At 39.7% G+C, this 15,652-nt stretch overlaps 1 protein-coding gene across 2 annotated transcripts in view; it reads left to right on the forward strand.

Annotated features, from left to right (window-relative positions):
* The window catches only part of heatr5a (HEAT repeat containing 5a), a 150,260-nt gene that overhangs the window by 35,220 nt on the left and 99,388 nt on the right, over nt 1–15,652 (forward strand). For both annotated transcript variants that reach the window (XM_051919998.1, XM_028822013.2), the window contains exons 5-6: nt 4,990–5,139; nt 13,768–13,939. In XM_051919998.1, coding sequence (XP_051775958.1) covers nt 4,990–5,139; nt 13,768–13,939 — 322 coding nt within the window. The remainder of the gene's footprint in view (nt 1–4,989; nt 5,140–13,767; nt 13,940–15,652) is intronic.

Genomic DNA, 15,652 nt, shown 5'->3' on the forward strand with positions numbered 1-15,652 from the left:
AACTGGTCCTGGTACTTGTTGGTTAGGTGAGAATGAATCTCTGAAGGCGTGTTGTTCCATAGTATTAGGAAGTCGGTGATGGCACTATATTTGATTTTGCATTTTGTTGGCATACGTGTTGACTTGGTTCTGAAAGAAGCATGTCCTGTAAGCCATAAATCCTATAAATGTAAATTTCACACATATATTTCACACAGACTCTGATCTTTGTCCATTTTAAAAATTCAGCAAGGAAAAATACCTTCTTTAGATTCAGGCTCACATTGTTTTGAGTACACCTTTATAGTTTATTTTTTATTAGATTCACTGTCAAATAACACCTGCATCCAGGAGACTGCACCCTAGTTATTATATACCAGTAACGGCGCCCTGCTATAACGATAACGTGCAGTGAATCCACTTGACTTGAGCATTCCTAGTTTTCATCCCCTTTCTCTGTATGTTCATCATTCATTTGCTCAGAGGTTGATGCGCTTGCTGCCACCTGAGCAGCTCTTCTTTTCTCCATCCTACCGGCTCGCTTCTTCTCTTCTTTCATCTGCATCTTTTCGCATTAAAACTGATGAAGTCCGTGTTTGCGCTGCAATTACTTAGTATGTTTTCCTTAATTTTTCACTTAAGCTGGCACTTAAGTCTTCAATCTGCCTCAAGAATGATTTAAAATATGAGGAGGTAGGGGATGAGAATGGCGAAGGTGGTAGGGATGAGAACGGCACTCGTACACATGCGCCACACTGCTGCCCTGCTGGTCACTGTCGAGATGATTCTACAATAAAATAAAATAAAAATAAAAAGAGGAATATCCTTGGAGGTCAGTCATCACTTAAGTCTTCAGTCTGGCTCAAGAATGATTTGAGGTATGAAGAGGCATTGGAAGTGACTGCAAAGGTGGTAGGTATGATGCCATCTAGCTATCGGCCTCAAGAATGATTTCAGATATGGAAATGTAGGGGAAGTGACGGCAAAGGTGGTCGTGATGAGAACGGCGCACAGCCGCCCTGCTGCCGAGAGTTGATTCTTCGATAAATTAAAATAAAAAGAGTAATAAGTCATCACCCCGACAGTAGACGTCACGTAGTATATGTGTACCAAATTTCAGGTCAAACGGTTTGCGAGCTGCAGGTGATTTAAAATCCTGGACAGACAAATGGACAGCCACGGTGGCGTATTATATATAAAGACGATAGGCATATTCTACTGAGGCTATTTTTCTTATGTTTCTGGATACATGCTAATGGTGAGTATTAGCAGTGGCCATATGAAGTGAGAAAGCCAACTACACAGCCGCAGTCCAGGCACGCTGGCACTAATGACACAGGCTCAATGGATTGTTTCCTGAATGGAGTCTGTCTGTAAGCAGTGCCATTTAAAAAATGTTTTTAAGTTGTGTTCAGAGCTTTCAAAAACTGTCCACTTGAGTTACTTTGCTGTCCTAAAATGTTTTTCAAATACATTAATGGGCTGAATAATCCATGTGACAGATTTTAATTAAAGGTGAACTTAAAGTGCTGCCAAATCTGGCAATGAGGATCAGCCATTGAGATATCGATTTATAGCCAGATTGTTTTTAATATATTTTCTTTCAGGTTTAAAAATATAATTATTTTTAAACTGAAATAAAAATCTTCCAAAGAGTTTTGACATCTCCTTTTAGCAATTCCTAGTTAGACCTGCTTGCCATAAAATTGTCACTCTGCTCTCCTCAATAATGTGCTCAAAATGCATGCTCCGTTAATGAAGCTCTTATTATGCTGAATTTCAGCTGGTTGCTGTTATTCAACTGCTGGAAGTGTAGCTGTTCAATCCCATTTGCGGCAAATTAAATGAATAAAATAGCAATTATGAAATAATTGTATGAAACAGTCAAATGATACGTATAATTGAGTCATTAAATTGTGAAAAAAATGGCTAATTAAATGAGTCACTTAATTATAATAAAAATACAATATGATGATTGTATTTTGTTTCAGTAAAGTAGCTGTGTTAACATTTTAGAATTGCAGGTAATTTTTGAAACATTGCATTATTTTGCAACTCAGTTCTAAATTAACAATGGGATTTTTTTCCTGATTGGTCCTTTTAATGCCAGTGCTATTTACAGTGCCTTCCATAATGTTTGGGGCAAAGACACATTTTTCCTTGGTTCCCCACCCATATGCTCCACAGTTTACAGTGACGTCAAACAATTCAGATGCTGTGATTAAAGTTCAAGCTACAGACTTTCATTTCAGGGGGTTTGCACACATTTTGGTCACAACACTTTTTCTACATGGTCCCCCCATTTCAGAACACCATAATAGATAGATAGATAGATAGATAGATATTTGTGACAATTGACATCACAGGTGTTTGTGATCACTCAGGTGGGTTTCATGGCTTCATAAGATACCTCAGCTTGCTTTTAAACCCTTTGGAGTCTGTAGCTGCCTTGTTCAACATGAGGACAGTAGCTGCGCCAATGAAAGTCAAAGAAGCCATTATGGGGAGGCAGCATTAAGAAGAAGGACGCCTCACGCCTGGACAAACTGGTGAGGAAGGCAGGCTCTATTGTAGGCATGGAGCTGGACAGTTTGACATCTGTGGCAGAGCGACGGGCGCGGAGCAGACTCCTGTCAATCATGGAGAATGCACTGCATCCACTGAACAGGATCATCTCCAGACAGAGGAGCAGCTTCAGAGACAGACTGCTGTCACCGTCCTGCTGCACTGACACACTGAGGAGATCGTTAACATTATACAAAGTTATTGTCTGTTTTTACCTGCATTTTTATTAGTCTTTAATATTATTTATTGTATCAGTATGCTGCTGCTGGAGTATGTGAATTTCCCCTTGGGATTAATAAAGTATCTATCTATACATCTATACATCTATCTATCTATCTGAGAATGGAGAACAAGAATCAAACCATTGGATCCATCAGTAAAACCTTAGGATGACCTCAATCAACTGTGTGGAATATCATGAAGAACAAAGAACACTGGTGAGCTCAGTACTCACAAAGGCACTGGTAGGCCAAGGAAGACCTCCGCTGCTGATGACTGAAGAATCCTCAACTGTGGAAAATGAGAAGTCAAGCAAAGTGACATCTTTTACTGGCTAACTAAAAAGATTACAATATGCAAGCTTTCAAGGCAGCTCAGGCTTCTTCTTCAGGCATGCTTGACTTCTCATTGCATCCATAATGGCTAACACAGGACAACACCCTACAACTACAAGCTGTGGTAAAGAAAAAGCCCCAAACGCCTGTCTGACAGATCAGGGTCCGTCTTCAGGAGGCAAGTGTGGATGTGCAGAAGACTTCAAACAAATTTATTTAAGCTCATCCACCTTTGCCAACTCTACTCCTTGCATCCTCACCATTCTACTGACCTCTCTCTCATTCACACACATGTATTCTGACATGGTGGTCCTACTGACCTTCATTCCTCTCCTCTCTAGAGCATATCTCCACCTCTTCTGAGTCTCCTCGACCTGCTCCCTACTATCACTACAGATCACAATGTCATCCGCAAACCTCATAGTCCACGTGGACTCCTGTCTAATCTCATCTGTCAACCTGTCCATCACCATTGCAAATAAAAAAGGGCTCAGCCGATCCCTGATGTAATCCCACCTCCGTCACTCCTACCGCAGACCTCACCACGGTCACACTTCCCTCATACATATCCTGTACCACTCTTACGTACTTCTCTGCCACTCCTGACTTCCTCATACAACACCACAGCTCCTCTCGAGGTACCCTGTCATATTGTTTCTGCAGGTCCACAAAGATGCAGTGCATCTCCTTCAGGTGTTACGTCTTCATCAACACCCTGTACATGATATTCTAAGGTCACCAAATACTACTTTGATTAACAAACAAACAAACAGTCAAGCAGTACACTTCTAATGCAGTTTAAATTTTGTCAAGTGTTTGCTGCTGATGTCTCCTTGGCCAGTGACACAGATTTGTTAATGGCTGGTGCTCAAGTGTAGGACTGATTTCAGTTCAGTTTATTGTGTTATCACTCTTCTGAATAGCATTTGGCTTTAGTCCTGATTTGCTGATGTGTGCCTGCTGTCTCTGCACAATGTAGAAATAAATATAAATATGATTGCTGCAGAATACATTTATAACTATAAATACAGCATCAGGTTTGATTTCATCTAACATTTATGTTACTGCATGAAATGTTTTTTCCTGGTAGCAGCGAAGTCATGAATGCAAGTGTGTGGTTTGTGTGCAGAAATATTCCTGACTGGAGGTCACTGTATTGTGAAAAAGTGTTTGTAAAGTACAGAGAAAAAAGCATAAATGCTTTAAGTTTTATCTTTCATGTTGTCAGAAGAGATTTTTTTATGATCTGCTAAAGGTAACTCCTGTGAGCGTGAAAAGAGCCAGCAAACCTGGCAGTCGGGCCGGGTTCTGGTGGCAATGGCTGCAGTCTATTCTGAATGTTAGCTAAATTCATTGATAGGTGCAGGGAAGCAGCCATGTAATTGTCATCTTTAGATAGATAGATAGATAGATAGATAGATAGATACTTTATTAATCCCAATGGGAAATTCACAAATTCTTTAACTCTAGTAGTGTTGTGTTACTTTGTTCTTTGTGAATTTATTGGCTAAATATTTAAATGTTCATTTTTTTTTTCTTCAAATGCACAGTTGTGGAAATTATGCACTCTTTGTAGAGGAAATGATAAAGACTCTTTAAAATAAACTAATTTACATCCAGAGTAGTCCAGTTGATGAACCTTCACCATATGTCAATAAGCATGTTGTTATCGATTTCTCACACAAGTGGTTAAATGGTTTATCACTTGGCATGTCCATTAAATCCTATTTGAATAAATGAAGTAACTTTCATAAATACAGCTAACTCTAGTACAACACAACAGGTCTTAAATTACACGACTTTTCTTGGCCATTGTCCCTAATCTCATTTTTACTGTTTGTTCTCAGGTTTTACTTTATGATTTTTTTCTAATTGTGTTATCATTTATCAGTCTCAGGGTCGATATGAGATTATGATGAGCTTAAAAAAGATTCTTCGAGGCCAAGGAGTGAGTGCCGTATCCTGCCACCGAGATATCTACAAAGCAGCTCGAGTGTGTCTTACGGACCGTTCGATGGCGGTGAGGTGTGCGGCAGCCAAGGTATGCTTTTGATTTCATGTAAGAAAGTAACCTATGCTTGTTCAGTTTTATCAAGGTTTGGTCTTTTCAACTGTAAAGGTGGTCTTGGATATGTGTGGGTGTCACTGGCAGTTTGGATCTTTTCCTGTTAAGAGTGGCATGGCTGAATGTGTAAGGCCGGCCAATGGTACAAGGAGAGGGGGAGCACATGGCTCAGAGGGCCAAACAAAGTGTACAGGGAGGAGTCAACGTTATGTAAATGTGTGGAGAGGGAGAAGAGAGCGCCAGACCAAAAGGTGAAGCAGACGCCGTAAAAGAAAAAGGGAAGAGGGAAAGCTATTCAACCCACATGGAAAAAGTCAGGTGAACCCGGGTTCATTTCTGGACAAATTATTTTCCTTTTCTGGTGAATGAGGTGAAGGCATTCAGGAGCGGACCTGACGGGCCAGCACAAGGGACTATTTAGCAGTACGCTTCCCTGAACGGGAGGTATGGTTTGGTGCAGGGGTGGCGAACTCCAGGTCTACAGATTTTCATTCTAACCCTTTTCCTAATCAGTGACCAGTTTTCACTGCTAATTAACTTTTTCCCCATCACTTTAATAGCCCTGTTAGAAGAGTTCAGCCCTCTGAATTAATTCCTTTCTTCATTAAATGACAGCCAAGCAGAAATGAGATGTGAAACGAGCTAACAGATGACCAGCTAAACTGGGGCTTCAAACTCCAACCAATTTCACTCCAATCACTTTCTTAATGAGAAGCCAAATGTTGCTGTTAATTAAACCCGTTGTTTAATTCCATGGCTTGTTGGCTGCTCTGATTCTGCCACAGCACACATTTCGAAAACTGTTGTTGTTTTTCTGTTCTTTCTAAGAGCACCCTGTCAAAATGTTTTGGTGACCTGAGAGATCAACCTTACCAAGACCATCACCTCTCTTTAATTTCAGATATTGTGTCATGGGCACAGGGGAGCTGGTCATGTGGTGGCTTGTTTTGTCTCTCATTATTGTTTGGCTGCTAATTAAAGAAAAAGAAACAACTATGGGGCCCGAGTCAAGTTAATTAAAAGAAGTAATCAGCAGCAAAAACTGCTCACTAATTAAGAAGATGGTAAGAATGAAAACCTGCAGCCACTGCGGCATTAGAGGCCTGGAGTTCGCCACCCCTGGTTTGGTGCATCTGATGGCATTTATTTCTTCATTTCTCTTTCTCATATTTATATATTAGTGGCGTATGACGTTGATGTTTTGTGTCGTGATTTGTTTGGGTGGGTATCTCTGCAGCGCGATAGTATGTATACAGGAGTTTTGTTAGTTGTGTCCAATTTCTTATAATAATTTTTTTAACTCAACTCTGCCTTCTCTGGGGTGTTTCTGTACTTGTGGTGGTGTAGTAGGGTAGTGGTGTTGGTTTGCCTGCACCCTGTATCATTTCTTTATTTTTTTTTTTCTTGCTTTTTTGCTGCTACTCTAGGATGGCAGTGCATACTATAATCGTGCCAGCTCAGAGGGCGGTACACAACTATACTTCAAATCTAAGGATCTAGTTTTGGTGGCATTTTCAAATTTTGTTATAGTTACTGTTTGTTTAAAGCTATTTTATTAAGCAAGTAATACTCTTCATGGTATACAAATTGTATCTTTCTTCTAGAACAGGGATCACCAACTCCAGTCCTGGAGGACCACCGTGGCTGCAGGTTTTCATTCTAACCCTTTTCTTAATGAGAGACTTGTTTTTGCTGCTAATTAACTTCTTTTGAACTAATTTTAATTGACTTGTTCTTGAAGACTCAGACCCCTTAATTGTTTCTTTTTCCTTAATTAGCAGCCAAACAGTAATGAGATACGAATTGAGCCAAAACTGGTGTCCAAAGTACAATATCTGAAAATAAAGGTGAAGGTCTCAGGAATGTTGATCTGCTTAGGTCTACAAAACATTTTAACAGAGCTTTTAGAAAAGAGAAAATCAACAATTTCAGAAATGTTTACTAATGAACCATGAGAGCAGCAACAAAGCCACAAAATTAAAAAACTGGTTTAATTAATGACAAGAATTGGCACCTCATTAAACAGCTGGTTGGAGTGAAATTGGTTGGAGTTTGAGGCCCTCACTTAGCTGCTCTTCTTTTGGCTCCCTATCTTCACATTTCGTTTCTATTTGAGTGCCTTTTAAGGAAAGAAATGAAGCAATTCAGAGGAACGAGGAAGAAATTCAGAGGTGCAAATCTTAACAAAAGCAATTCAATTAAAATGAATTCACAGGAAGTTAATTAGCAGCACAAACAGGGCACTCAATTAAAAAGGGTTAGAATGAAAACCTGCAGCCATGGTGGTCCTCCAGGACTGGACTTGGCGACCCTTGTTCTAGAAAGTCCTCAATCTCCCTTTAGAAATAACATTTTCTATGAGATCCTATAGCATTAAACTGTCCAACAAATCTGGTTTCATTGTCCAACCCTTTATATCCTAACACAGGGTCACGGGGGGGTCTGCTGGAGCCAATCCCAGCCAGCACAGGGTGCAAAGCAGGAACAAACCCTGGGAAGGGCACACCCACACACCAAGTGCACACCAGGGACAATTTAGGATCGCCAGTGCACCTAACCTGCATGTCTTTGGACTGTGGGAGGAAACCCAGGCAGACACGGGGAGAACATGCAAACTGAATGCGGGGAGGACCCGGGAAGTGAACTCAGGTCTCCTTACTGTGAGGCTGCAGCGCTACCACTGCACCACCGTGTTGCAAATGAGCTTTGTCAGTACAAAATCTTGTTGGAACTTATGGCCTTCAAACTCTATGGAATAACAAGGGTGAGGAGTACGATGAAAAATACACGGTACCCCCAGTAAAGCGTGGCGGTGTTGTTCTGGTGGGTTGTATGGGTGTTACAGGTGTCAGGGAATTGCACTTCATTGATGCCATCACAGATGTAATGCAAAATGCTGAAGGAGAAAATGCTACCATCTCTCTGTGCCCTGGGTTGCTGGACATTCCTTCCACATGATAATGATCTGAAACATACATCCAAGGCCACCACTGCGCTACTGAGGACAAACAGGGTGAAAGTATTTCAGTTGCCAAGTACGCCAGTCGACCTCAACCCAACAGAACACCTGTGGGGAGTTCTGAAAAGACAGGCTGAGCATCACGTGGAATAACTTTTATTTCACAAAAGAATAGCCGGCTGATGGGTTTGTTGAGAACGCCTTTTTGTTTTGGCCATTTTTGTGCAGTACCTTGTAATCCGGAGGAGGACAGTTGACTTGCTTTACAGAACAGACTAATAGGCTTCAGGTGTGCTAATGTAATTACAAAGGTTTCTCTAATAACCAAATTAGTGTGTAAACATGATTAATTAAGGATGAGTTAAGAGAGTATAGGACACTGAAGTGTTGGCTGCTGAAAGTGGAGCTTTTTTGTTTGTATGTGAACAATTAATTAGCAATCTCCCATTTCAAGTGGTAATAGCCACTGCAGTGATGTCTTTTCTGTATTTTAAAATCATTTAATGGTACCTTAATACGTGTCATTTCTAACCTTTCTTGTGTGTGTGTGTGTGTGTGTATTTTTTTCTTAGTATGTTGCATAGTTTTACTAAAGGAATATTTTGCTACATGCCCTGTCCAAATATGTATGTGCGAATCAAAACCACTTAAAATATGTAGTCTGCTTTTCTATAAACTTTAAACCTGTCACAGCTGTGCTAGAAACATTTTAGTAATAATTAAAGTGCTTTTTCAGGAGGTGATAATGATAGTGAACTCTCCACAGCCTATTGAAGGGTTTCCTATACATTTTTAGTCTTGTATAAAGAGGCATTGAACAACAGAGGAGGAATTTCAGAATTTAAGGTCTATTTAAACACCAAACAAAGTAAATGTTACACATTTTTCATATATTTTACTAATAATAGTAGATTCTCCCACATCTTTAAAGAACAAACTGTATGGTTTATTCAGCTTCTCCCTTTTAGCTGTACAGTGGAGCCTGATGCACTTCATGATCTGCTTTGGTTAGTTACTCAAGTCTGCACATTTTTTTAAATTGTCCCTTAGCTGATTTGGAGATCAATTAAAAGTCTTTTTTTTCTTCTTCCTTTGCGGAGTATCATTAGAAATTGATACTGCAAATATGTAACAAAAATATTTCTGAAGGTCAGTGAAATACAAGCTTGCCACTGGCTCTTGCTGGTAAGCACTCATGTGCGTGCACATTGAATATTTTTGAATTTACTATTGGAGACAAAAAAGAAAAGGTCAGGATAAAAAAAATATATAGTAGATAATAAAACACATTAGTTAGCATTAAAAAAAATCTCTTTAAGCATTGCATAATTCTAATGGTGGTGCAGTGGTAGTGCTGCTTCCTCACAGAAAGGAGACCAGAGTTTGTCTCCCAGGTCCTTCCTGCTGGTAGTTTGCATGTTCTCCCCGTGTCTGCGTGGGTTTCCTCCCACAGTCCAAAGACATGCAGGTTAGGTGGATTGGTGATAACAAATAGGCCCCACTGTGTGGTTGGTGTGTGTGTGTGTGTGTGTGTGTGTTTGCTCTGTGGTGGACTGGCGCCCTGTCCAGTGTTTGTTCCTGCCTTGTGTTCCCTGTGCTAGCTGAGATAGGCTTCAGCACCCCCTGCAACCCTTTTCAAGATTAAGCAAGTTACAAAATGACTGATGATAACTGAAAAAACGAGATCAGTGTAGAGCTGTCAGATTTGTCAAAAAAAAAAAGGTTTCAATATTCCAATTAAAAATAAGTAAATATTTGAATATTATATTATTAGTAACGGCGCACTGCACGATAACGAGCAGTGAATCCACTTGACTTATAGCTTTCATTCTCTTTCTCTGTACGTTTATCATTCGTTTGCTCAGAGGTTGATGCGCTTGTTGTTTCCTGATCAGATCTTCTTTTCTCCACCCTAGCCGCCTGCTTCTTCTCTTCTTCCGTCTGCATCTTTTCACGTTAAAACTGATTAAGTTCGTGTTTGTTTTGCAATTACTTAAGTTTTCCTTAATTTTTCAGTTATGCTGGCACTTAAGTCTTCTATCTGCCTCAAGAATGATTTAAGATATGAAGAGGTAGAGGAAGTGACAGCAAAGGTAGTAGCAATGATGCCATCTAGCTATCTGCCTCAAGAATAATTAGAGATATGGAGAGGTAGGGGAAGTGACGGTGACTGTGATAGGGATGAGAATGGCACACGGCTGCCCGCTGCTGAGAGTTGCTTCTACAATACAATAAAAATAAAAAGAGTAATAATTCATCACCCCGAAAGCGGACAGTAGAGGTCACGTAGTATATGTGTACGAAATTTCAGGTCAGACGGTTGGCGAGCTACAGGTGATTTAAAATCCTGGACAGACAAATGGACAGCCACAGTAGCATATTATATATAAAGATAAAGATATTTGAATATATTCAAACTTAGGTTAACGTTTTGGGATGTTACATGTACATTTGTACTTGATTTCTTTTTATACTTTATTATTATGTTAATAGGTGCAGTAGTGACCACAGCAAGAACAAATGACGACAGCAGTACTCTGGCCATTGTTACTTCAATATACGAACCGTCAAAATCCACACATTTGCACTTCCGTATTTCTGTCGGCCTTGTACTGGTGGGTGGATGCGCAAGTCCTTCTTGGGGCAGCAAGCCATAAAAGTCACCACATAAAGGAGCTGAAGTCCTTAAGAGTCGCATGTGCTTCGCTACATTATTAATATTTTTTATTTTTTCTTTACTCATGTGTCTGCAAATTATTCAATAGGCAGCGGCAGCATATTATTTATATTGCACCATTCCAGAAATAAAGCCTGTAACGCTCCTCTTTTAAGTCAGTGGGTAACCGATGTTTTATACTATTTGAAATTGGAAAAAATCAAATATTCAGTTAGAGGATCTGTACAGATTTTTTTTTAAAACCTGGCAGAATCTAATCAATAATATCTTAGAATAAGCTCTTAATGCACTGAGGAAGCAATTATCTCCGCATTTCTTTTCCTTCTTCATTCATCTCTACTGGCCTATTAAACTCCTCAATTTAGGTATGTCTACAAGCCTTAAGTTTTACCCCGTTGGCCATGCTCTCTCACTCAGGGGTGGGGGTCGACTTGTTTTTCAATCCTATTTTTTGTGAAAATTGATCGATTTGTATGAATGATTATAATAAAATTAAAAAAAAAAAAATAAAGCCTGTTGTCACATGTGGCACGGTCGTCACAGTATCGAGTCATTCACAGTTGGTTTGCTTTTTTTTTTTGCCTTTACGGATGAAGCAAGATTTTAATAAGGTGGGTGTGAGAATATTCAGTGTTTCATTTCATACTATAAGAGGGGGTAAGCAGCAGGTGAAAGTGGATAACACATGCCATTATTGAAAAACTGACTTTCACCTACTTAACTTCAGTATCCCCGTACTTTGTCAGTGGTCAGATCACGACACTAACCAGTAATTCACACCAAAGGTGAGATACCGACGAGCGTAAGCCTTCATCCGTCCACATCTCATCATCTTCACTCTGTGCTGCAGCTCTACAAGCGGGAATGGAAATGGCAGCCTTGGTAGTTTTCTTTTGTGTGAATTATTCACTGTTCATGTATCAGGTAAAGGGTAAACTGTGTAATAGCCATTTTATTTTCATTTTGAGTTTGTATTTTTGTTTAACAGGTGAATTGATCTTCTTAATTACAATAATGGATATTGAATGTACAGTATAGTGTATTTATTTGGCATTAACATTTATAAATGTGTTGTCTTGGTGAATCTGTTAAGATTATTGGAGGAAGTCAAATGTCCAACCACATTACTTTGTGTGAGCAGCGGTTAAATATTGGATAATAAATGATCAATTAGTGAAATAAAAATCCATGCTTTTTATGATGCCTAATTTTAACAAGGATCTGTTACTTTACTGTTCATTAGGATTAAAAGTGAAAGTAAGTAAGTAAAGTTTCTCGAGTACTTGAACAGATTCCTTCTCATATTACCACCTCCTCTGAATTTCAACTTGCCCCTTACAGATTTTTACCTGCTGCCAACCCAGTTAAGTACCAGTGTATGCCATAGAGAAAAAATTCAAAAAGCTGTTAAGAGCACCAAATAGAAAACGGGAGTTTACCAGCCGCAAAAGCAGCACTGTGCTTACTATGCTGGGAATTGTGCTAAAATAAATAATCCGGACACATCATACAGACAAGCAAAGGGACCTCTGTACAAATTCATAATTTGGAACCATTACAAATGATGTAAATCATAAAACAATATATGTATTCTATACATTTGTGCATGTAGTATATTCTGTGATTAGCTTGGCAATGAATCAAGAGCTTTGTCTTTCCTCGTATAAAACTGTAAGATAAGTGTGAGAGAGACAGACAGACAGACATGTTTATTGGTGGGCTTACACAGATGTAATGTGTGCAATGGAAACTCAAATATAACTGAAGGAGATGTAATACAGCAATGGGGGGGGGGGGGGGGGGCACATTATTGGAGCCATTTGAGGCACAGCTATTCATGAAATTGTTATATATTTTAAAAAGGAAAAAAAAAAACGTTCCTTCGCTAATATTTCATATTATGATTTGGAGAAAGCCTATTCGGTTTTGGACACTGTATAGAGTACTTGTTGTGACCACTGGGGCCACCCCAGAGCTCCCAACTCCACTGAACTCCATCTAAGGTTAAATAAAAGATATTTATTTTATGACTGTTCTTGCCACAGGTTTCAACCAGTCCAGCACCGCATAAAAACCAAATAAGTAATTCTTCCTCTTTTTACTCCTCCTCAGCAAGCATTGTCCGCTACCTCCTGACTGTGACTCTGCAGTTAAGTGAAGCGGCTATCTTTTATATTGAACCCAGTAGCATTTCCAATGCCTCAGTTATTACCTGCCAGACACACATCTGGGTGATATTTAGGAGGTCCGTTCTTCAAAGCGCCCCCCTGTAGCACCCATGGACCCTGACAGGGTCGCCCTTCTGCACTACAAGTCTCGGACAGCCCTACGGGTATCCTAATTGGGCTCTCGTCAGAGGAGTACTGCCATCCCTCACGCTGGGGTTGGGAAATTGTTTATATAATCCATTCATGCCTCGTCCATCTGGGACAGAAATTGAGGACCTTCTGAGCCAGATTGTGCCTCCATCCCTGTGATCCTTCCGTTATGGCCTCCTGGCTGGTTAGGTATTCATCTCCAATCCCACTTGGGACACCAGCCCCTCCAGTCCGACTCTTACAGTGTGCATACCTGTCAAAATGGTGCTCCTCTTCAACCTTTATATAGTTTTCAGTACATATCAAGAAATATCCAATATAGCATTAGCATTTTGGGTTAAAATAATCATAATATCAAAGCAGTTATAGTCAGATATAAACAAAATTGAGATGTAAACCAGCTTTAGTTCATAAACTTGTTTTTAATTCTATGGTAGTTTTTTATTTAATAAAATATTTAAGTGAAGATACAGTAAGAGTCAGTGTTGTACAATTTCTTGGCTCCCACCTGCTCCATTCCCAACTGCAGAAAAATGCCTAGCTGTCCGTCATCCACCCTTCTTAGCCTTTCAGTTGCTTTATGTTTCAGTGTTTTATGACTCCTCACACATTTGACATGGTTTCCCGGTTTTATTTGTATTTTTTTCCAGTGTCTCTTGGAGCTTCAGAAAGAAGCAATATTTATGTGGAGTACAGAACTTGAGAATGCGGCCACGTTGTGCTTTAAGGCTTTTGAAGGCTCAAATTACGATGTGCGTGTTGCAGTCTCTGAGCTCCTAGGCACGGTTCTTGCTACAGCTGTGATGCCTAAGCAAGTTGTAGGTAAGTTGTAAGTCACTGCTTGCAGATAATATTAATTTGTTGTGATACATTTTTGAGTTTAATATTTTGTATTGCAGCACTGGTGCATAAAATACGTACTATTCCAAATTGTCAGCAAAATCCTTTAAACTATGATTGGTCTAAAAATAGATGACGGTGTTTTATCGTATAAAGTCCTATGGTGATCCTATTTTTCACTTTTATACTCTTTATTGTGTAGGCCTTTATAAAATGTCTTAAATTGCATACACTTAGCACTCTGTGATCAGGGACTTTAGCACTTCTTCCCCACTTCTCTTCTACATCTGTAACCTCAGACAATTAGACAGAGTAAAGAAACAGATAGGAGTTAAGTCACACATTTAATTATAAATTGATAAAATGCCCAAAAATATTAAGGAAGCAAAATACTATATAAATATTGGCAAGCCTTACCCTTAAGCAGGGGTGTCGAACTCCAGGCCTGGAGGGCCGCAGTGGCTACAGGTTTTCATTCTAACCCTTTTCCTGATCACTGACCAGTTTTCATTGCTAATTAACATTTCCCTCCATTTTAATAGCCCTGTTTTTAAGGAGTCAGTCCTCTGAATTTATTCCTTTCTTTATTAAATGAGAGCCAAACAGAAATGAGATGTGAAACAAACCGACAGATGACCAGCTAAATTGGGATTTGAAACTCCAACCAATTTTCACTCCAACCAATCTCTTAATGAAAAGCTGATTCTTGCTGTTAATTAAACTAGTAATTTAATTCCACAGCTTGTTGCTACTCTCATTCTGCAACGGCAGACATCATCAAAATGTTTTGGTGACCTGAGAGATCAACCTTACTGAGAGCTTCACCTTTCGTTATTTTCAGATATGTGCTGAGCACAGGTGAGCTGGTCATGTGGCGGCTTGTTTTGTGTCTCATTATTATTTGGCTGCTAATTAAGGAAAAAGACTACTAAGGGGTCTGAGTCAAGTTAATTAAAACTAAGGCAAAAGAAGTTAATTAGCAGCAAAAACATGTCACAAATGAAGAAGAAGGATAGAATGAAAACCTGCAGCCACTGCGGCCCTCCAGGACCGTGATTGAGTACCCCTGCCTTAGAGCTTAAGTAGCAGCACATCTTGTGTCCATAAGTGGCTGTCGGCTTATTTTCAGGCTAGCTTGCTTTGATAGCACATGGCCTTTGAATGGAGTATTGAAAGAGGCCATATGGCTGACGAGATACAGTTGTCTTTAATCCATGGTGAGAGAGAACTAAAGGGAACGTGACCAACTTTATACCATCCTTACCACAGAACACAAACCAATGGGATGTCATAGTTCAGAATGGCCTCTGATTCAAAACTAATCATAAACAGCCATACTTCAGACCAGCAGAATTAGTTTATCTGTCCTTTCCTGGCCCAGTTACCAATGAAAGCACTCAGGAACAACTCATCCACCTGTTGCTTTGTTTAGTCAGTTTATGGCCTTCCTGTGGTGGATGGCTTATAGACTCAAAGTCCAAATACAGTCACCCTTGCCAAGCTGGTCTGATCCTCCATCTCTCTTACCATAAAGTTCACATCCTGAGTCATTCCTAAAGGCTGTGGTCATCAATGAAGTAAAACACGCCTGCTGAAATACCATTGGATATTACATTTGCTTTGTCTAGTTTACAAATAAAGACATGTAAAATATTTATCAGCTTATATGTTAGAAATCACTCTTACCACGTAGGG

This window comes from Erpetoichthys calabaricus, chromosome 16 (assembly GCF_900747795.2).
Source record: "Erpetoichthys calabaricus chromosome 16, fErpCal1.3, whole genome shotgun sequence".
Taxonomy (NCBI): domain Eukaryota; kingdom Metazoa; phylum Chordata; class Cladistia; order Polypteriformes; family Polypteridae; genus Erpetoichthys; species Erpetoichthys calabaricus.